The 21,821-nt window shown below is 46.6% G+C and overlaps 2 protein-coding genes across 2 annotated transcripts in view; both read right to left on the reverse strand.

Moving 5' to 3' along the window:
• Positions 1-4,733, reverse strand: part of LAMB3 (laminin subunit beta 3) — a 45,026-nt gene extending 40,293 nt beyond the window's left edge. The window contains exons 1-3 of the mRNA XM_017525548.2: positions 4,601-4,733; positions 3,176-3,240; positions 2,244-2,398 (exon numbers count right to left, since the gene is read on the reverse strand). Coding sequence (XP_017381037.1) covers positions 2,244-2,398; positions 3,176-3,203 — 183 coding nt within the window. The 5' untranslated portion in view covers positions 3,204-3,240; positions 4,601-4,733. The remainder of the gene's footprint in view (positions 1-2,243; positions 2,399-3,175; positions 3,241-4,600) is intronic.
• Positions 4,734-4,813: 80 nt separating this feature from the next.
• The window catches only part of CUNH1orf74 (chromosome unknown C1orf74 homolog), a 139,179-nt gene continuing 122,171 nt past the window's right edge, over positions 4,814-21,821 (reverse strand). Inside the window, exon 3 of the mRNA XM_037737398.1 lies at positions 4,814-4,885. The gene's annotated coding sequence lies outside the window, so the exon portion shown is untranslated. The remainder of the gene's footprint in view (positions 4,886-21,821) is intronic.

The following is a 21,821-nucleotide window of genomic DNA, read 5'->3' on the forward strand; positions in this document are numbered from 1 at the left end:
CTGTGGCTGTCCAGTACACCCCGATCCCTAAGTACTCGGAAAACTCAATGTACAATGTGTTTCTCATGGAAGTCTGAAGTTCCAGCCCACACCCAAACCCTCCCAGTAGCTCACAGGGAAAACAAGAGCCGCTTCATGGGGTGTTATAAGAATTATTTGAGATAATTTATATAAAACTCTTAGTATGATGCCGAGGACACATATGATATGCTTAACGAATTATAGTTGTCATTAGTATCATTTAATAACAAAATAAACTTAAAAACTGAAATTGGAACGCAACAGATTAAAACCTGAATTTCTAATTCTTATCATGCAGCCACTACTGCACCCAGAGAGGGTTCAGGGTACATCTGTCCAGAGGACGACAAGGGAGTCTCTACGCCTTTAATATATATCTTCATTGCTGAAACTCATGGCCTCTCCCAGAGGTAGGCAGGTAGTAGTGAGGGAAGGAGAAATGAAACAAGACAGAGATGTAGAAGACAGGGGAGAGATGCTGACTGTCAGCAGTTGGCTCATTGCCAAAGAATGTTGGGGAAAAGGAGGGACCCTAAAGACCGTCTCATCTAATACTCACAGAAAAGGACAGCAAGGCTTAGACAGGGGTAATCTCTTGCCCAAGGTCACATCTCAAGTCAATGGCAGACCTGAAACTGCACACTACCCTCAAGATGCTACCTGCCATCCTCTATTCTTTCCAAAAGCCTGAATTTATTCCCCCTTAGAAAAAAAGGGAAAAAGAGCCAGTGCTTCTCAACTTTCACAGCAGAAAAATAGCTGAGATTTATCCAACCCCAGAGTTGCAAAAGTCTAGACTTCTGTTCTGCAAGTTCCCTGTTTTGCTCTCAAGGGGCTGCTTAAGAGCAGGGAAGACAGTGGACTCCCTGGGGCATCTGAGGAGGCAGAGGGCAGGCCAGTGTGAAACCAAAAGCCCCAGGCCTGGAGGAGAAGGGACTTTTCAGACAGGGCTGGGATCGAGGGTGCATCCCAATACAGGGGCCTCTGACCTCTCCTTGCCTCCCCTCCCAAAATGCAAGTCAGCCTGAGAGGAAATCCACAGAGGTCTCCCTGAAATTTTCAGAGATGGACTCGTAATTTGGGGGGATATGGGGGAAGAGAGCAGCCAAAATCACTCTGTTGCCTAGAAAGCTCAATACTGCCAGGTCCCCTGATGCTCATGGAGTAATCCAGACCCATGGGGAGTCCTGGCTAGGACTGGCCGTCTTACCTAACCCTGTCAAATGGGTTTCCCCACATCCAAGTGGGTGAGATGCAGAAACCACAGCCATCTCTGCTCAGCAGCTCCAGTCATTTCCCTGTACCATCTGTGACTAAAATGCCAAGAGAACACCGGGAATAGAAGGGCAGTAAGGCCCAGGGGCCATAGCAGATACCACCTTCCACAGCCCAGAAGACAAGGGCAGCCTGGAAAGGGGAAACCACAGATAACCCAGGTCTCTTTCCCCAAAGGCCGCAGCGACTTGGGGCAAACCACTCCCTTATCCATTCCCTTGTACAAGCAAAATGGCCAAATGAGGAAGCTGGGAGACAAGGAAACAATGAGCGAGTTCAATTTTAGTAAAGAAAGATTCCACCCTGTTGAGGGCAAACAAACAAAAAAAACCAAAGTTCCTACAAAAAAGACTCAGAGACAACGTGGAAGAAAAATACAGCAGCTGTTTGAAAATGCCAGTTGCCTAACAGGCAATGTTAATCAGAGCTTAAAGCATCGTGTTTCTGGATTTGATCCAACTTATCACCTGAGCCTCTGACCCTGCTGGATAACTTCAAGTCACTTCCCCATCTATCTTGCTAACCATGGCACAGCTCAGTTCCTGCCATAGCAAGAAGACAGCTCGGCCCACACATCCCAGCACCAAATGACACGTGAGGCTCTATACACCTAAAGGACCAGTGTTTGCCGATTTGCCTCCTCCCAAGACTTGAAAAACTATCCCGCCCATGTGCAAGGGCTGAGAAAAGACTGTGTTATCTCAGAGAGATAAGCGAAGAGAGAAATGAGCTATTTTATTAATTCTGAGTGTATTTCCTCTTGCCCAACCAACCAGTAAATTCCTAAGAGGCAAGGATCTGGCCTTATACTTTTACTGCACTCCCCAGTCTGCATAATACACAGGGCTTGGCCTACACAAAGTACATTCTTAGTATTCAGTGGACAAATGGCAGCTCACACACCCCTCCCATCCCGCCTTCCTCTAGTCCTGGGAAGCAGGGCCTACCTCGCCATACTGGGTGCAGTAGGTCTCAGGCTTGGTCAGTCCACAGGTAGATGAAGCTTGGAGAAACCGGGTCCTCCCAACAAGCAGGTCCCCGACAGGTGGATAACAGGCCCCACGGGAGCAGGCTTGCTGGGCATGCAGGAGGCCAGGCAAGGCTGAAATCACAGAAATACATGATGGTGCAGCCCAGAAAGAGAGGGGCCTTGCTGGCCACCCCAGTACCCTTTAGGAGCGCCAACATTAGTGAGATACCCTCTCCCTCTCTCAAGCTTCCACCAGCTGCTGGCAGTAATGATTGCCGTATTGATTCTGTTAGATTTTAAAAGTTGATTTCATATTCTAGAACTCGAAACTTGAAAAGGAGAAGAAGAGAAACGCTGGCAACCAAAAACCATAGTGACCCTAAAATATGGCTTTTAGAATCAAGCTGGAGACATAGACTTGGCCATCAAGACAAGGTCCACAGCTCTTTCCACCTGCATCGTGGCCTCTGTCAGCAGCTCAGAGGAGGGCTGACTGCAAAGCCATTGGTGGAACATTAAGAAAGGCCTGCATTCATTCTGCTCCTTTATCTTCAAAGCGGCCCCAGCCACACTTTGTGAGTACCCAGCTACAATCCACTGGAAAACAGGAGCTTAAGCCACAATGGCTCTGGAGCCAGCTTGGGAAAGGATGGGAAACCATGGAGTGCACTCAGGAAGCCACAAACCACCTTTGGGTAAGAATAAGAAGACATTTGGGAGCCTTTCCAGAGAGGCAGAGAATCTTCTTCCCCAAAGGACAAAAGGAATGTCCCCAGTAGACAAGTATTCCCAACTGGAGGGACTACAGGTGACAGGTGATGCCCACACTTTGGTAAACTCTCCTCCTACCCGTGGCTGTCACCTCCCTGCCATATAACAGGGCCTGGAAGGAAGAGAAGGAGTACTTACCAAAACACAAGAGGAAGAGTGGTCTCATCTTCAGCCAATGGGGTGAGCCCCAGAGAGGACCTTACCTAGGACAGAGCAAAGCAACCTGGGTCCAACAGTGCAAACCCCTAGAGCAACTAGCCCCTTTTCTTTTCTGTTTCTAGATTCATGATTTTTTTAGAAGTCTTTACCTAGGGTCCTGATCTAGGACACTTGGAGCAGCAGATGCATTTGTAGCCAAAAGCTTGGAAAATGCTGGAGCTCTAGACCCTTGTTTCAAGTGGTATGTGACTCACAGGGTACCCTGGGAAAATCCCATTCCCTCCCAGATTCCAGCTTCCTCCTCTGAAATGGACGGGAAGGAGTGTGGACCCTGCCCTACCTCACACAGCCATAAGGATAACATGAGGAGCAGGAAGAGGCTGAGCCCTTTGCAGGGGAAGAGTTGTAGGAAGGTCCAAGGCCTCGATCCTGCCCCAAGAGAGAGGGCTGGCTTTTCTCAGGAGCTACACCAGCAGTCTCAACTCAGCCCAGCCCAAAGTGAATGAGTCAGAGTGGCTGACAGCCTGGAGGCAAGCCTTCTCCTGCCATCAGCATGGCCTCCAATACCATCCAGGGCCACTTTGAGTTTGAGGCTGTGTACCCACAAATCTGGGCGAAGCAGGCAGCTGGGACACAACAGGGAGAGATGCATGGCTGTCTTTAACAAGTGAGTGTGGATTTCATCTAAAAGGGAAACAACCCGAAATGTCTTCAGTGATGGGCTGGGGCTCGAGAAGAGGGGTGGGGCTGGGACCCCACAAAGCAGGGATTCTGAGGGAGGTTGGGGAAGCAGCCACTGTGAGGTCCCAGAGGCAGCCCCCTCTGCCTTGAATGGGATGCTCACTCTGCTCCAATGACAGCCGCAAACTCCTTTGGCTAGGGTGGAGGGCTGGGGGCTTGGCAAGGCAGGGGCAGAGGGGGAACTGAGGACATTCCTGGCATCTTTAAATTATAGATCCTAATGCTTCAAAATCATTTTTTCCAATCCCTCTCCCAAAAGAGTCATGGGCCCAGGGAGGGAACATGTGCCCTGAGGTCCCACAGCTGATGATGGCCTAAGAGAGATGCAGCCTCTGCCTCTCATCCAGTGCTTTCTCAGCTCTCCCACCCCGCCGGAAGTCCCCCTGGAACTAGGCATTCTGAGCCGCCCCACCCTTTTCACTTCCTTTCGTGCTCAACCCCAGATGTGAACCTGCTTTCTTCTAAGTCACCGTGGCGCTTTTCAAATGTGAAAAAGCAATCCAAACTGTAGCATTTTAACCTAGCATTTAGAGGTGAGCTCACTCAGGTGAGCTCCCAGGAAGAGGAATAGATCAGGCCCTGCAACCAGGCCCCAGGTACCCGGAGATATAGGCCGCCTCCCGCATCCCGCCCCCACCAGGCAGGTAAAAGCAGGTAACATACCTCGCTGTGTGTTCTGCCGTTCTTTCTCCAGATCTTCTGAAAGCTCCTCTTGAATGTGGGGGTCTCCCCTCCTGGCTCCAAGTTTTTAAACAGCAGCCTCACCTCTGGAGACTCCCTGGCTGGGTGTAGCCCCACCGCAGGGCGGGTCTCAGGAATCTGGCAGCCGTCACGCCCATCTGTCGTCACTGCACCCCCAGCTCCCAGGACAGGACTGGGCAGGTGGGTCAGTCTTTCGGTCCCAGAGGCCTTGCAGTGAGCTCCATAGTGCCCGCCTGCCTGTGGGTGCTGCAAGGGGCACCACAAGCAGAAAGCACCAGGCAAATGTAAGTGATCATCAGAGACCAGGATTCCTAGGGTGGGGAAGGACCCTTGCATTTGTGCCAGGCAATGAACTTGGCATTGTCCCAGGGCAAACAGGGACCTGGACCATCCCAGGCAAAAGACCAGGCAAAGAACATGAAGATTAGGGCTTATATAGAGAGTTAAAGCCCAGACATGTCACTGGGCTGGAAGGTGAGAAGGCCCAAACATCCAGGACCCTGGAAAGCACCATTCCCCTCCCCAGGGTAAAAAAAGAAAAAAAAAACCAACGTCTTGGGGAATTGGGAAGATCCTTAAAAGCCAAGTTTCATCAGGGAGAATTCGAAGCTCAACTTATCCAAGGAAAGCTTAAGAGAAATGAGCAGAGTAACTCTAAACATTCTCCTCCAGCTGCCTCCGCAGTGTTGGCAGGGAGCCCAGGGACAGGTAACTGCCTGTGAGTCACTCTCCCACCTTCGGGGAGGGTTAGTCTCCTCGCCCCTCCCTCTCTGGGCAGGAATGCCCGCCTGGAGGGCCAGAAAACAGACCTGACCACAAGTGGTAGAAGGAAAAGCTGAAGCATAGCTAGACTAACAAAGTCAAAACAGACTTTCCCTGGCCGCCTGCCAGGCCTGAGAACACAGTTTCCTTTGTGGGCTCCTTGCTCAGAGCTCCTGGGCTTCCAGCCGCTGTAAATGGAAGTGGCAGGTCCAAATGGAAAGGCTGGTCTCACAGGACACTCTTTCCCCCAGGTTAGGGTCGGAGAGCTTTTAGGGAAGCCTGGAGGGTCACCCAGTCCATATCTTGGCCCTGGAGAACCTGCACCGGCACCATTTTTGGAATGCTCGTGCCTCAAAGTTTCTGTTTAAAGGAGATTCTTAACTATCTATTCCACTTTGTCAGTGTCTCCTCAACAGAAACGTCTCTACCATTGGAGGGTTATGTCCAAGAAATTGGTTTGAAGACTCTTAAGGGGAAAATGTAGAATTTTGTAAATTAAACTGGGCATTTCTAACACTCAGGTTCTAACTTGCCATAAATTCAGGTGGGCAGAAGAAATATGTAATTAGCAAGTGGGCAGTAAGTTGTTTAGATGCATAATTGATACTCCAGTAAATGCTAGTGTCTTGGCCCCTGTAGGCATTCCAGTGAAATCTAGCTCAACTCAGCAAGTCAGGGTCAGTAAGAGCAGTGTCCCTTCAACACAGAGAGACCTCCCTCAAGTGCCCCACAGAGAAGGGTCGCCCCTGACATCCCTGTGTTTTGAGTTCTCACCTGGTTGACTCTTTCTCTCCACTTTCCTAACTCCCTGAACAGAGCTCCCAGGAAACATTCACCCTCTCCCCATCACCAAAGGATGTGACAAAGAACTCATTAATAATTAACTCAGCAGAATAGAGCAGGTGTTGCAACTCCAGATCCTCAGAGGAGACAAGGCAGGGCAGGTGTACGGTGGGCCTCACCATGAATAGCTGGGCCCTTTAAATCCCCCTCCTCCTCCCTTTATCTGAGGCCATGAGCCCAGGTAAATACACATTTGGTGTCTCAGACTTCACAGGCTTGGGCATGTCCTAGAGTGGTTTGGCTTTGCAGGAGGGAAATGCCAGTTGCTGTGCTTGCCTTCCCCCATGTACTCCTGGCAAAGTCCAGGAAGCTGTTTATGCAGACCCCCAAGAGCAGCCCAGCCAGCCTCACTCTTCGGGGATGCTGATCCACTCCCCCAAGAATGCCAGGGCTCCAGGCACACACTTTGGAACTTCAGAACCCAATTTGTTCAGAATGAAGTACCCTAAAATAGAGCCTGAGGCCAGATTAAGTTCTAAGATGAAAGGGGAGTGGTATTGCAGCTCGCGCCCCTCAGCCTCCCCTGTATGCATGCCTTTTCTCTCTCCCTGCACCCATCCTCCTGCATCAGAGCACTCATCTGCCCTACAGCCTTGGTTTATTAGAATGTGTGCTCAGGAAAGGGCTAGTAAAGTCATCCTGGACTTCAGTGTCTCTCACAGCTCATCACTCCATCAGCAAATTCGGTCAGCTCCCACTTCCAGTAATAATCACAATCTACTTCTCCCCTCCTGGCCTGAGCCTCTCCTCCTGGGACATTTGCAACAACCTCCTCACTGATATACGATCAAGTCCCAACACAGCAGCTTAGGCACCTCCAGCTCAGAACCCTCGCATGCCCCTATCCCACTCAGGGCCAAGGCCAGAGCTTTTTCAGAGTCTAGCAGGCTCTACACCACCTCCCTCCCATTACCTCTTCAACTCTACTACAACGGCCTCTATCCCTGCCTTAGCTCAGGCTTAGAGCTTTGGCTCCAGCTGCTTCTGCTGCCTGGAACACTTTTGCCCCTGGATATCTACAAAGCTAACTCTCTAACCTCTTTCAGAGTCTTTGTTCAGTTCCTAACTTCTCAATGAGGCCTACTCCAATCACACTATTAAAATTACAACCTTCTCTGCCCCATCCCTATCCTCCATAATAGCACTCCTAACCCCACCTACCATACATTTTGGTGAGGTATTTATTTACTTACTTGGTAGGGGGACATCACTTACAAGCTTCTAAACAACTATATAATTTACCTACTTACTTATTTTCTGTCTCTTCCAACTAGAATATAATATCCAAGAAGTCAGAGATTTCTATTTTATTCACTATTGTTTTCCAAGTGTGTGGGAAGTAGAAATATTCCTTTTTAAAGTTTCCTTTCTTGTTAAAGAATAAGTGTGCTAATAACTTCGTTAAGCCCTATCCTATGTAAGTGTTAGACGTGCCATGCTTACAGGCACATAGTATATTCTATGTCCTTATACTTTAACCAAGATATCTGTGCTGGACATGCTCACAGGCATGTTGCAGCTCTCCATTGCTTTTACCTATTTAGAAAAGTTTTAAGTTATTAGCCAATCGGGTTTTAGTTTAAATTGTGAGGTCTGGCTCCAGCCAACGGAGATCAGACACAGCAGTAAGGACGACCTCAAATGTGTAATGAATAAATTTGAGTGTTTTCCTTTGTTCATTGTACTCTCATAGCATGATGGCTAGCAAGAGTACCCTTCCTGCAATCCCGGAAGTAAAAATTGTGTTGCTAAAAGATCCTTTGTCTCAGTGCTAATTTTTCTTTGTAGCACCGAGAATCTATTTCCAACAAATTGACAGCCACAAAGGGACACATTCCCCTCCAGAGTGGTCTCCAGCTGAGACCCACCTGGTTCGAGGAATAAATCAACCTTATCTCTCAGCAATGTGGGGAAATGAAAGACTTCAAGCTTTGGTCAGAATTCTAAAGGTTAGGAATGTGTAAGTGTGCATGCGAGACAGCAGTGTGAGTGGTTCCTCTCTGCAGAATCTGTAATCATTTCATACGGTCTAGAGGCCAGAGGGAGCAAAGTGAAGGTAAAGGGAGGAGTGAGAGAGACCCCCAAAAGGGTGGGGTGGGGGAGATAGTTAGAAACCTCCCCTGGAAAAAGAAAGGCAAAAGGTAGCCAAGAGAGGGCTCAAGAGGAGCCCCAGTAAAGGCCCCCTGAGGCGGCTGCAGTGGCCAGCCACTCGTTGGGGTGGGGCCCAGGGAGGCAGAGGTCACAGGCACACAGGGGTCGGGCCACTCTGAGTGGCAGTGTAATGGCCAGGGCCAGGGTCAGGAGTAAGGACGCAGCACAGGTGGCACCGGAAGTGGTGCGTGGCCTGCGCAGGGATGGCTGCAGCGGAGTCGTCTGTGAGGCTGCTGGCCATGGCCAGGGGTGCCGCAGAGGTGGCAGGAGAGGCCAGAAAGCAGCAGCAGCAGCAAGACATCCAAGGCCGCCTGCCAGGAACCTTGGGGGGCAGACACGTGCGGCACCTGCGCCAGCAAGGGAGAAGACCAGCAGCATGGGCAGTGCAGCCCAAGGCAAGTCCCACTCCGGCCAGCAAAATGTTAAAAAGTAAGACAAAAAAGGTACATGAAAAGACGGTAGGAGAAAGCGTGTGAAAGAGAGAGAGACCCGAAATAAAACTAAAGAAAGAAATAGTGTAAAAAGAAGCTTTTCTTTTAAAAACAGGCAAAACAACTAAGCCAAGACATGTTTAAGAAGTTTAAAAAGGAAAGTTATAATGTAAAAGAGGAGGGAATTGTGGGAAGCAGAAAAGTTCCTTTTTAAAATTTCCTTTCTTGTTAAAGAATAAGTGTGCTAGTCACTCCGTTAAGCCCTATCGTATGTAGCTGTTAGACATGCCATGCTTACAGGCACGTAGTACATTCTATGTCCTTGTCCACTGGGTGGACATTGAGGTTGGGTAGGTGAGGGTGGGGAGAGAAGGAAAGGTATGGAAGAGTCACTCATGGCAGGAAGCTTCTGTCCTGCTTAGCTTCCCCCTTCCTGAGGCTGGGCTCCTATCTGTGCCTCTGTAACATAACAAACCTATTTTATCTCCCTGGTTCCTGAGGAGGCACACGGAAGAGTGTGACCTGTTGTCTGAACAGCTGAGTATACTATGTGCCTGTAAGCAAGGCATGTCTAACACTTACATAGGATAGGGCTTAATGAAGTTATTAGCACACTTATTCTTTAACAAGAAAGGAAACTTTAAAAAGGAATATGTCTACTTTAACCAAGACATCTGTGCTGGACGTCCTCACAGGCGTGTTGCAGCTCTCCATTGCTTTTATCTGTTTAGAAAAATTTTAAGTTATTAGCCAATTGGGTTTTAATTTAAATTGTGAGGCCTGGCTCCGCCAACGGAGATCAGACACAGCAGTAAGGATGACCCCAAATGTGTAAGGAATAAATTTGGGTGTTTTCCTTTGTTTATTTTACTCTTGTGGCATGAAGGCTAGCAAGAGTACCCTTCTTGCAGTCCAGGAAGTAAAAATTGCATTGCTAAAAGACCCTTTGTATCAGTGCTAATTTTTCTTTGTGACACCAAGCATCTATTTCCAACAAAGTGCCTGGCATATAATAGGTGCTCAATACTTGCATAATGAATGGATCCATATTAAAGTACATTGATATAGTTTAATGCATCCTCCATGCCTTTTATTTGGAGTTGCATTCTCAGAGGAGACAATCCAGCCTTTGGGCACCGGAATGCATTACTAACTGGAAATTCATGTATCAGCCAGAGTGCGGAGGTCTTCTTTGAGGAACCTATCTCCAATTACAGAAATGCCACCATATTGATAAAGGCCATCTCCTTCTTTGCCTGCTTCTCAATCATTCCTAGCAACGTTTCTGTCAGGGTGTGGGGGTGGCATTAGAAGCTACTGTCTCCATTATCCATCTGTCAGGCTCAAACCATCCGAGTTGCTATGGAGATCATCCAAGATCTGATCAATCGGAGATCAAGGGATAGGGAACAAAGGAGGGAGGAAAGGGGGAAGAAAAGGAGAGAGAAGAGGTTCAGGATGGATAAGACAGCCTGGTCCAGGCTGTGACTCTCAGGGGTTGGAGGAAGAGGCACCAGGTGACTCAAGCTCAGGTCACACCTGAATACAGTGAATCATGGTGAGTCCTTGTCTGTGGGACAGGGTGGATTCCAGGAACTGGAGATTTGCCATGTGACTAAAGCTGGCATTGCCCTGCACTTTACAGCTGCTCAGCTGTTCAGACAACAGGTCACACTCTTCTGTGTGCCTCCCCAGGAACCAGGGAGATAAAATAGGTTTGTTATGTTACAGAGGCACAGATAGGAGCCCAGTCTCAGGAAGGGGGAAGCTAAGCAGGACAGAAGCTGCCTGTCATGAGTGACTCTTCCATACCTTTCCTTCTCTCCCCACCCTCACCTACCCAGCCTCAATGTTCACCCAGTGGACAACTGTGCATACGGCTTGAGCCTGAGGGCTGGGAGCAATTGGGCAGTCGACCTAAAATCACTGCAGCTGACATCTGCTGAGTGTTCACAGTGCCCAGGCACTGTTCTGAGCCCTTTGCACGTATTCACTCACTTAATACCCACCACAGCTCTGTAGGGATAGACAATTATCCTTATCTTGCAGACAAAGAAAATGAGGCACATTCTCTGTAACTTGGTCTCAGCTAGTAACTAGGGATTTGAGCTCAGGCCAGTTTGCTCCAGCACGCATACTCCCAACTATTACACAGGGCCGAAGATGGGCCACATTGCCTGAACTCCTGGAGTCCACCCTGGCTAATCCTTGGCTCAGAGTCTACAAGACTCTGGACCTCATGTCTCCCAATGTCTAAAAACTCCTTTTTGTCGGCTGGGCATGGTGGTTCATGCCTGTAATCCCAGCATTTTGGGAGGCCAAGGCAGTCAGATCACCTGAGATCAGGAGTTCAAGACCAGCCTGGCCAATATGGTGAAAGCCCGTCTCTACTAAAAATATAAAAATTAGCCAGGCATGGTGGCAGGCCCCTATAATCCCAGCTACTGGGGAGGATGAGGCAGGAAAATCACTTGAACCTGGGAGGTGGAGGTTGCAGCAAGCCAAGATCGGGCCACTGCACTCCTGCCTGGGCATCAGGGTGAGACCCTGTCTCAAAAAAAAAAAAAAACAAAACACTCCTCTTTGTGCCCTTGTTCCAACTCTTGGAGCACTGATACTGTCTGGGGCTCCAGGAGTGACACTGATGCTGTAGAGACATCTAGAACAAACCCCACTTCCTTATTTGTTTTCCATATTGACAACCAATCTTGTGTGGGCACAGATGGAGAAGGTGCTGGCCTCCAGTTCTTCCATCTCAGAGGCTCCAGCACATACCAGCAGGGTTTCTTCCCTCATACCAATAGGGGCAGCTCTGGCCGAGGACAGGAGCACGCCAGGAGGCATGGGAAGACAGAACGTGACGGCGACATTGCAGTGAGCTGACAAGGTGAAGCAGTGGGCATGACGAGAGGATGACACAACTTCCCCTTTGCCAAAGGAAGGGGATCCCCTGCCCCGAGGTCAAGCACCTGGGCTGCCTCATGGGCTGCAGCTCCTTCTGCCCTGCCTCCCAATGTGCCCTCCAAATGCCCCAGCCCTCCTGAGGCATACAGCCCAGTGCAGCCTGCAGCTTGGTGGAGCCATCTGATAGCCCATGGCTGGCTGGCTCCCGGAGAAGAGAGAAGAGTCTTTGCATTCCTGCCACCTCCATCCCCTCTCCTATTTCCCAACATTCCTCTGGCAGACAGGCTGGCCCATCACCACGACCCCCTCCTCTAACCCCAGCCACCTCTATCTCTATTCTGTAATTCTATTCGGTCATTGACCTCTGGGGATTACTGGGACCTAAGTCCAACCTCTGTGACCTTTGGCCAAGATTTGCCATGTAGTTGGCCAAGTGACCATGGCCCAGCCTCCCTGAGAGGAGAGAGACATACACCTGTCTGAAGGGGCACCTAGCCACGTGGCACGGTGGGTCAGGCAGGTCGGGAGCTTCTGGGAAAGGAAGAGGGAAAGGAATGGCAGAGAGCAAGCTAGGGCTTTTGTGTCCTGAAATCTGCTCTTGAAGCTTTCATAGGGCTGCCCCACAGGACTTTAAAATTCTAGATATGATCCCTGAAAGGGCTATCAGACAGATAAACTCAGCGTCCTAACGTTTAAATTGGCATTTGAGGGCTGAGTATGGAGAAATAAGCATCTCGCGGTTTGAGGTGGGAGGGAGAATGGGTGTGTCTGGCCTCCTGTCTGGAATCAACACCACCTAAGGGCTTTTAATCAGCACCTGCCTGCAGCGCCTGTGGCTGCACCGGGGTGTGTATGGACTTGACGTAGCTCTGCTCTGCTACTCAGTAGAATTGCAAACTTGGGCAAGATCCTCTCTCAGCCTCAGTTTCATTATTTATAATTAAACATATTAGATTCTAATGGCTCTTAGTCAGGCTTCCCCTCAGAATTACTTGGAGAATATACCATATTATACACCAAGACTAGGCCTTACCCAGGGCAGATGGGCAGAGACATTCAAATATCTTTCAAGCTCTCTAGGTGATTCTAATGTGCAGCCAGGGTTGAGAAACACTGAAGCCCCCTCCAGCTCTAGGATGCTGTGCCCTCAGGGCACAGCGGTATAGGACCGCTGTTAAAAGCCTAGGCTTGAGAGAGAGAGATGAAGGCCCAAGTCCTTGTTCCGCACTCACTATCTCTATGCCTTTGGACAACTCATTTAATCTCCCATAGCCCCATTCCTGCAGTGGGAATAATGACAAATCTACCTTGCAGATCCTGTGAAGATTAAAGGAAACAAGCATAATTCTCAGCAAAGCGCCCGGCTAGGGGCATGTTCTACAAAGGCTGTCTGATCCCAAGTGTGCATCATACACAGGTACTGGGGGCTATGATCAGAAGTCTTTGCAGCTGCTAACACAAAGCAACTGACACTCCCATCCAGATGGCTCATAAGTCACTCACTGGGCAATGAGCAGGCTTCTGCCATTCCTTTCCTCCTTCTTCAGGGAAGCCCAAGGCCCCAGACTGAAAATCTGTGCTTTGCCCATTCCACCCTATTGCTTAGGAGCTGTATACTCCACAGTAGCCATGATCTGGACCAGAAAGAAAAGAAGACACCCACGGGTACCAGTCAGAGCTAAGCTCCTGGGAGTAGGAGGATGCTTCCAGGTGTCTGGATAAGGAAAGACAAGGGTGTGACGTGGCGGAAGTGTTTACAAACATGGAGGACAGAGGACAGAGGAGCAAGTATCAGCTAACAGACTTACTGTTTTATAGCCTTTGAGGGTTAGCAATATCAGAATCCAACATCTGATTTAAAAAAAAGAAGATGGCTCACGCCTGTAATCCCAGCACTTTGGGAGGCCGAGACGGGCGGACCACGAGGTCAGGAGATCGAGACCATCCTGGCCAACATGGTGAAACCCCATCTACTAAAAATACAAAAATTAGCTGGCTGTGGTGGCGCACGCCTGTAATCCCAGCTACTCGGGAGGCTGAGGCAGGAGAATTGCTTGAACCCAGGAGGCGGAGGTTGCAGTGAGCCGAGATTGTCCCACTGCAGTCCAGTCTGGTGCCTGGCGACGGCGCAAGACTCTGTCTCGAAAAAAAAAAAAAAGAAGAAGAAAGGAGTTAAAGCTAGTCTGGACAGCAGGTTTGCAATGGAACTCAGGATAATCGCCAGGAAGTCTGAAGGCAGTAGAGAAAAAGTATTTCTTCTCCCGGGGCCTCTGCCTCCACCTGTCGAGGGTGATGATTCTTCACTCAATTTAACTCTTTTCCTTTCAAACAGAATTCAGAACTGCCCCCCTTCTAATCTAAATGTCGATTTAAAAAATATGTATAACTTTGGAAAATGTTTAGGAGGTACTACTAACTGGCAGAAAAAAAGAAAATAAATGTACCTAAAATCTACTTAACTCCAAAGAAAAAAGTACTCAGAAAATGGATAAAATGTTAACATTTCTTGTCTCTTTCTATTTCTCTGTGTGCTCTCTTATTCCACAATGAGTGTATTTTACTAGAATAATCAGTACCAGTAAGGTAAAAAGATTTAGAGTGAGAAGAGTAAGTCTGGTTCACTACAAGTGGTCTTTGATTAGTCACTCCTCCCTGCTCACTCCTTGACCTGAATGCCCTTCCACTAAACCCACTGACTGCCTGAGAGTATGCTGTGTATGTTTTCTGAATCACTGCAGATTTTGTAAGATAGGGTTTTCCGTTTTTAAGAAGTACTGTTTCTTGAGGCAGGATTTGTAATGCCAAGAGAGCACTTAGCACAGTTCCTCAATAAATGCTATAGGAGGAAGGAAAGAAGACAGGGAGGGAGGGAGGACTGAAGACAGGAGTAACTACCAGCACCTTATTTTCCTGCTTCCTAACTGCTTATATGTATTGGGACAAACCAGAAAGAAAGAACTAGAGACAATTCTCACTTTATCTATATTTTGGGAGAAAGAAGTAAGGATAACTAAAATTACTACTCTTGTCCAAATTTGCTTCTCCCATGGATATCTCCCAAGATAATGCCTGATTTTGATTTTTCCCATTGCTCACTCAGAACTCTGTGCACACAGCAGCTCATATTGTTCAAGTATAAATGTGTATATATGTCCAAGATTGTGATGTTACATCTCTATGCCATATTTGTGCACTGTCTCCAACAAAAAAAAAACATGGCTCCCTGCAGCTAGGATTGCCAAATAAAAGAATCCCAGTTAAATTTGGATCTCGGAATACTTTGTTGGCATAAGAAGGCTCGAAATATTGCATAGGGAATACTTATACTAGAATATGTGTTGTTTATCAAAAATTTTACTGGGATTTCTGTCTTTTTATTTGCTAAATATGGCAACCTCACTTGCAGTAGGTTGTTTATCCAGTTCTGTGACTTCCAGATTTTTTCCTAACCTGGTCTTCTTCCTCTAGAAGGTCTGCCATCTATTAGTAATCTTCCAAAATGTAACAGTTAGAAATAAGCACAGGTGCCCTGGGTTTCAGATGCCTTGACATCATGGTGGCATCCTCCTGGGCAAGGGTCCCTTTGTCAAAGGCCATTCCAGGTGAAGGACTGAGAACTGAACCAACAGTGCAGAGAGGGGCCTGCCCCTCCATCACTGGGAGACTCCACATTGGCTTCTTGGGCATTAGAGATTGTATTTACCCCTTTGTTTAAGCACTATTCCAGAAAGAAATATCTCTGTATTTTTCTGAGAACAGAAGGAAACAAAGTATTTTCCCAACTCTTCTTATGAACCAGGCTCCATGCTAAGAAATGTATATACAATGTCTTGTTTAGGCATTCCTGCAGTCCTTTAAGATGACTCTTTGAGGAAGATATCATATTCCCCTTTCTACAGCTTCAGCATTAAGTAGCTGGCACAAGATCACAGAGCTGATGCTTTAGGATACACTTTGCTACAGTAGTAACCACAAAATCTCAGCAGCTTAACAAATGTTTATTTGTGGCTCACACAAGGAAACATGCAAGCCGATGGTGAAAAGAGGGATCCTCTGTTGCACACAGTCACATAGGCACTTCTACCATCTTGTAACTGCACCAACCAGCACCCACGGCCTTATAGGTCATGGCAGCAAGGTTAGAGAGGGCACGGAGGAACTCTCCCCACTTACTCCACACTTGAGCTCTGAAATGACACAATTAGTTTGGCTTACAACTCATTGACAAGAACTAGGTAATTGTCCTATGTGCCCAGAAGAGGAAAACAAAGCAGGACATGCTAAACACATAGTATTGTCCACCACAACTAGTATATGGTGAAACCAGAATTCAATAGCAGGTTTTCTTTGTTTTTTGAGAAGGGGTCTGGCACTGTTGCCTGGGCTGGAGTACATCGGCGCCATCTCAGCTCACTGCAACCTCTGCTTCCTAGGTTCAAGCGATTCTCCTGTTTCAGCCTCCTGAATAGCTGGTACTACAGGTGCTCACCACAAGGCCTGGCTAATTTTTTTGGATTTTTAGTAGACCACGGTTTCACTATGTTGGCCAGCCTGGTCTCGAACTCCTGACCTCGTGATCTGCTCAACTTGGGCTCCTAAAATGCTGGACAACAGGCGTGAGCCATTGCACCTGGCCTCAATAGCATATTTTTAAGTTTCCAAAGTCCGTGTTCTTTCCACTACATTTGGCTTACCAAGATTGAGGGAATCTACTTTTCACCAAAAGGCAATGTCATATGGAACAGTTTACCAGAAAAAAAAAATCTCAAGGAACTGGTAGGAAAGTCTGCTGTGGTGAATATTCTAGATTTGCAAAACCTAGAACATGACAAGAATGCTTCCCTGAAAAACCTTAAAAACATAGATGAGATCTCTGCAAATTATAGCCAGAGGATAAATAATTATGAGACATGTATGCCACCTCTTCAGTCTCTTAAAGAAACACCTTTGGAAGTGGGAGGGGATAAAGGAGAAGATTCTGGTCTGTTGCAGGGTGATTGATGATTCTGGTTTGCCCAGGACTCTTGGCATTTGAGCTCTGAAAGTACATCCCAGGAAACCCTTTAGTCCCAGGTAAATTGGAATGCTTGATCACTCTGGACAGCAATACTTTTCCTCCAAGTTTTTGAAAGTGTTACCTCAGGCGGCTCAGTAAACTCTGTATGAAGATGCACAATGATCTGAGAAAGTCAAGTTTGCTCCAAGTCCAGGAAAAACTTGATAGAAACATCACATGGGAATAGCAGTTTCATCCGGGGACTTGGAGAAGAAAAATAATATTGTCAATATGGCTTTTGTGCAGGAGACCCTACCCCACTGCTGCAGCCTGACGTACAGGAAGCTTCTCCCAACCAAATCACACCTCAGACCCATATTGAGCTTGTAGAAACTTTAATAACTCTGTCTTTCTCAAGCCAAATACTGTTAAAACAGGTTGTCCCCTCTTGAACTGGTACTATTCCTAAGATATATGTGAGCATACGCACACACAGACAGAGACATACCTTGGCACTTTTTCCTGCTGCATTTCATCTTGTGAGTTTTGGCTTGTGCTCCATTTGCTAGGTGTTGGATTTGGTATGGACTTTATCCTGCACACCCTCCATCATCTCCAGGTTAAAGTCCAAAGTCTTCCACCGGGCACTAAGGGCCAGCTGAAAAAGTTGCATTTTAGGCCTTAACTCACACAACCTCTTTCACAGACGTGCTTTTATTTAGTCATTTGCTCCCTCAGCAACACTTAGGGTTGATTCATCCAACTCTGCCTGTCCACACTGCCCTCTTCACCTCCTGTACACTTGGCAAGATCCTAAATCCAAGGCTCAGATCAAATTCCTGTATCAGCAGTGGCTTCTCTGGCATTCTCTGTAAATTCTTCCCAAACTCTAGCAAGTAGACCTGACCTCTACAACTCCGCCAACAATCAGCTCCATTCTGTTCTGTCAATATCTTTTCTAAATATCTCAAATTTGCACACTTGGGCTGGTTCGATGTTAATTATTTTGTGATTTGTCCCCAAACATGGATTATAAAATCCTTGAAGTCAAGAACGCTTGAGTGAGTTCGTAGCCCAGTGTTTGCACATAATAGGTGCTCAATAAGCAGATACTTATTTCTTAGTAGGAACTCTTGAGGCAAGAAAAAAACATGTATAAAAAGTGCTTAAAGAATATGATTTCATGAATATCACCCCATAAATCTCTCTTGAGACAACTTGGAAAGAGAATCATCCAGAAAAAAAAAATTCCCCTAAAAATTGGAATCTGAGAAAATTCATGATGAACTGATCCAGGCATCAGAATTCCAACCCTATGCAGCCTTGAGTTATGTGCCAATTTCCTCCTCTATCCACCCTAGCTGGTACTTACACATAGAAAGAACCAACCTGGTGGTACTTTTGGTATTTGAAACCGAAATAGTTCTGGGATCAGGCCATAGATTCTAGGCAATCGAGCCTTTAAGATCCAGCTTTTAGAACATTGAGAATGAAAGAGGTAAATGTGGGTTTAGGAAAGAGAAGGGCACAGATGGGCAGAGGGTCTTAGGAATCAAGTATCCCTAAACATGTTTTAAGAATTCTGTATCACTCCCAAAGAATTAGGGAACATGTGTGTCAGAAAGATTTATCACTTGCTGCCTATTCCTGTGCTGCCAGTGACCATGTGTCCCACTGTTAGCTTCCGACCCATTCCAGCCCTTGGCCAATGAGTACCAAAGCCAACACGCAGAGAAGCTCCTCCCTACAACCAAATGGGGTCTAGGAATGTTTGTTTCTCTGAGTCCATTGCCTGGGCATCAAGAGTATCCCAAGAGCTGACAGGAGTACTGAGGGTCAGCTTCTCTCACCAACAGCCCCTCTGTGTGTCCAAACTGCTGCTTTTCTGGCTTTTCTGTCCAGATCTTTAACAGCGCCTGTTACTCTTTTAGTTGTTCTGGGAGTCTGAATCTCCTATGTGAAGCCTCCTTAGCAAATCAGTCTGCATATTGCATATTGCATACTGATCCTGTTCCACCCCCAGCTTCTTTCTGGTGCTCACTCTCAGGGCCTGGACTTTTCTTCTAGTTTTCCTCATCACATTTCAGCAGACCCTTCTGACTTACAACCTAGAAACACAAAAACACCCAGAACCATTCATTCATTCAACAAATATTTACTGAGTGCCCACCCAATGCCAGGAACCCAGCAACACAGTAGTAAACAAGTCAGACACAATCATTATCCAGAGGAAGTCTACTGTGTCATGGGACACAGACATTAAACACATAATTACCAAATAATTTATTAATTTTGCAACTGGAATACCCTTGACTTCCTTAGCCATCCAAGAGTCATTATTTCCTCTACCCAAATAACAGAAATTCTGAGAATTCTAAGGTTAGGTGCTAAAGTACAAATCCATTCTAGTTTTTGCCGCCCCCAAACCCTTCTAGCCTTCTGAGCACCATTTCCCTATGCTGCCCCCAATCTCACTTGCCTAACTTGGTCCTCAAAGCAAAGCAAGAACCCACGGTCTTTCCTCTGTTTTCCAAAGAACAAAACACATAGCTATTGAGTTTAAGAAACTTCACTGAAAGTTTGGAGAAGACAAAGGGAAATTACTACCTAAAAATAAATATTAGCTCTCGCCACACCCAGAATCCATGCAACATCCTAGCGTGTTATTTCTGCCATCTCCTGAGCTCTGAGACTTCACCAGGTTGCTGAGGCTATGGCCCTCACGAGAGTCTTCTCTTTTCATAAATTCACTTCTCCCTTCCGGCACCACGAAGAAAGCATCTTAAAAGGTAAAAACCGAAATGAGTCTATCTGCCTTGGGATTAATCGACTTTGTGCTGCTTGCCATCCATGAGCCCTCATTCATTCATTCATTTATTCGTTCGCTCAGGAAATACAATCAAGCACTTACTTTGTATCATGCATTGCACTAGGTGAGGAGGTTATAGCAACAAATAAGACAGACAAGACCCTCCTTCATAAAGAAGACAGACAATAAGCTAGTGAACTAAAAACTAAATCTGACAATTACATATTTTAGTGCTTTCTACAAAATATGAGAAAACCAGAATGATGTGATAGATGGGTCTCAGGAAGGGGGAATGCCACTTTAGAACGACGGATAAGAGAAGTTCCTCTGAGAAGGCGACATTTGGGATGAGTACAAAAGATTTAGGTCTGGATTTCCCAAAACAAGCTAAGCATATATTTAAGGTACCAGTAAGGTAGAAGCACCAAACTTTCTTTAGAAAATTATTATTTTTGACACATCGAAAAGACATGGAAGTAGATCCCTTAGGAAAATTAGAATACTGTAGGCCCCTCCTTATACATATTTGAAACTGTAATATTGTGTTTATTTTTATTTAATGGGCAGTATAGAGGACCCTTAATCTTCCCAGGGTTTACGACCTCTAAAGTCATACTCAGTCCTCAAACATGCCAGGAATGGGTGTTCTAGGCAGAGAAGGAACAAGCACAAATATCTGTTGGCAGCAAAGAGCTTGGCCTTTTCTAGGAGCAGGGAGAAGGGGTGAAAACAGCATGAGCAAGGTTGGGGGTTAAAGCTAGGGTCGGGGGAGTAGACAGGGGCCAGGTCACATAGAGGAAATGGTTCTCAACTCTAGTTATGTCTGAAAAGTCCTTGGAATATTCTAAAACTTTCTGATGCCTGTGTCCTACTTCAAGAGACTTAACTGACCTGGAATAGGGTTGAAGAATTGGTATTTTTTTAAGTTTCTCAAGTGATTCTAACACATAACCAGAGGGGGGAAAAAAAAAAAACCATTGACCTTGGGGCCTTGGAACCAGCCAGAGGGACAGAGTGTTGAATGGTGAAGAACATGGACCCTGGGAGCCAGAGTTATCTGGTTTCGAGTCCCATCCCCACCACTGACTAGCTGTTTGATTTCCAGACACCTTGCAAAAACTTTCTGTTCCTCAGTTTCCTCATCTATAAACATAGGGATAATAGTTTACCCACCGCAGAGAGTTGTTTGTAGGCTTAGTAAGTTAATACAAAGGTCTCAGAAGGCACACACTAAGGATGCAGTAACTTTTACTCTAAAGCTGTGACTAACCTATGCTCTCCTAGAGATGGACAGGAGTGGATGGAGTCAAACTGTCAATTTGATAGAACTAATAGGACTTGCTAAAAAAAACTGGAAAAGGGAGATGAGGGGAGGGGGGAAGGGAATAAAAGAGAGCTTCCATGTTTGGGGTTTTAGCAATTGGGTGGAAAGTGATGCCATTTCCCAAGATGGGGAAAACTAGTTTTGAAGACAAAAATCAAGAATTTCATTTTGGTATGCATTAACTTAAAGAGACCTTATTAGATATCCAAGAAGAGACAGAAATCAGACAATATGTAAGCCTGGAGCTCATGGGTCATTAGCATATAGAGCTGTCCTGTCCGATACAGTAGCCACCAACCACATATAGCGGGTTATTTAAATTTAGATTAATTAAACAAAATTAAAAATTTAGGTCACCAGTTTTGCCACATTTCAAGTGCTTAAGAGCCTCGTGTAGCTAGTGGCTACCATACTGATCAGCACAGATATGCCACATTTCCATTGCTACAGAAAGTTCTATAGGGAACACTGAAGGAGTCTCAAACCACGGAACTGTAGGAAGTCATCTAGTAAGTGGTCCATGATTCTAGCTACACTCTAAAATCATCCCAGGAATTCAGAGTTGATTCATCTTGGGGCAGTCCCAGGCATCGGTAGTTGTTAATAACCCAGGATGATTTCAAAGTGGAGCGAGGGTTGAGAACCACTGACCCAGGGAAATAATGCAGGTGAAGAAAGGAATCATGGGAGGGCCTGGATTGCTTCAACAGTATGGGCAATGACTCCAGAACTAATCTTTCTCTAGAGCTCCTGATTCATGATTCACAAATAACTATCTGATGAACATCTTTGCCTGCATGTCCCACAGACAGCCCAAAATCAATAAATCCGAAATGAAACTCATTTTTCTCATCAGAGGTGTTCTTCTCCTTCTCATTCCCAAACTTGGGAGTCACCCCAGACTCCTTCCTCTTCCACAGCACAAGTTCTGCCAGGTTTTCTGATTTATCACTTGATCTGTC

This window comes from Cebus imitator, unplaced genomic scaffold (assembly GCF_001604975.1).
Source record: "Cebus imitator isolate Cc_AM_T3 unplaced genomic scaffold, Cebus_imitator-1.0 Scaffold38, whole genome shotgun sequence".
Lineage (NCBI taxonomy): Eukaryota > Metazoa > Chordata > Mammalia > Primates > Cebidae > Cebus > Cebus imitator.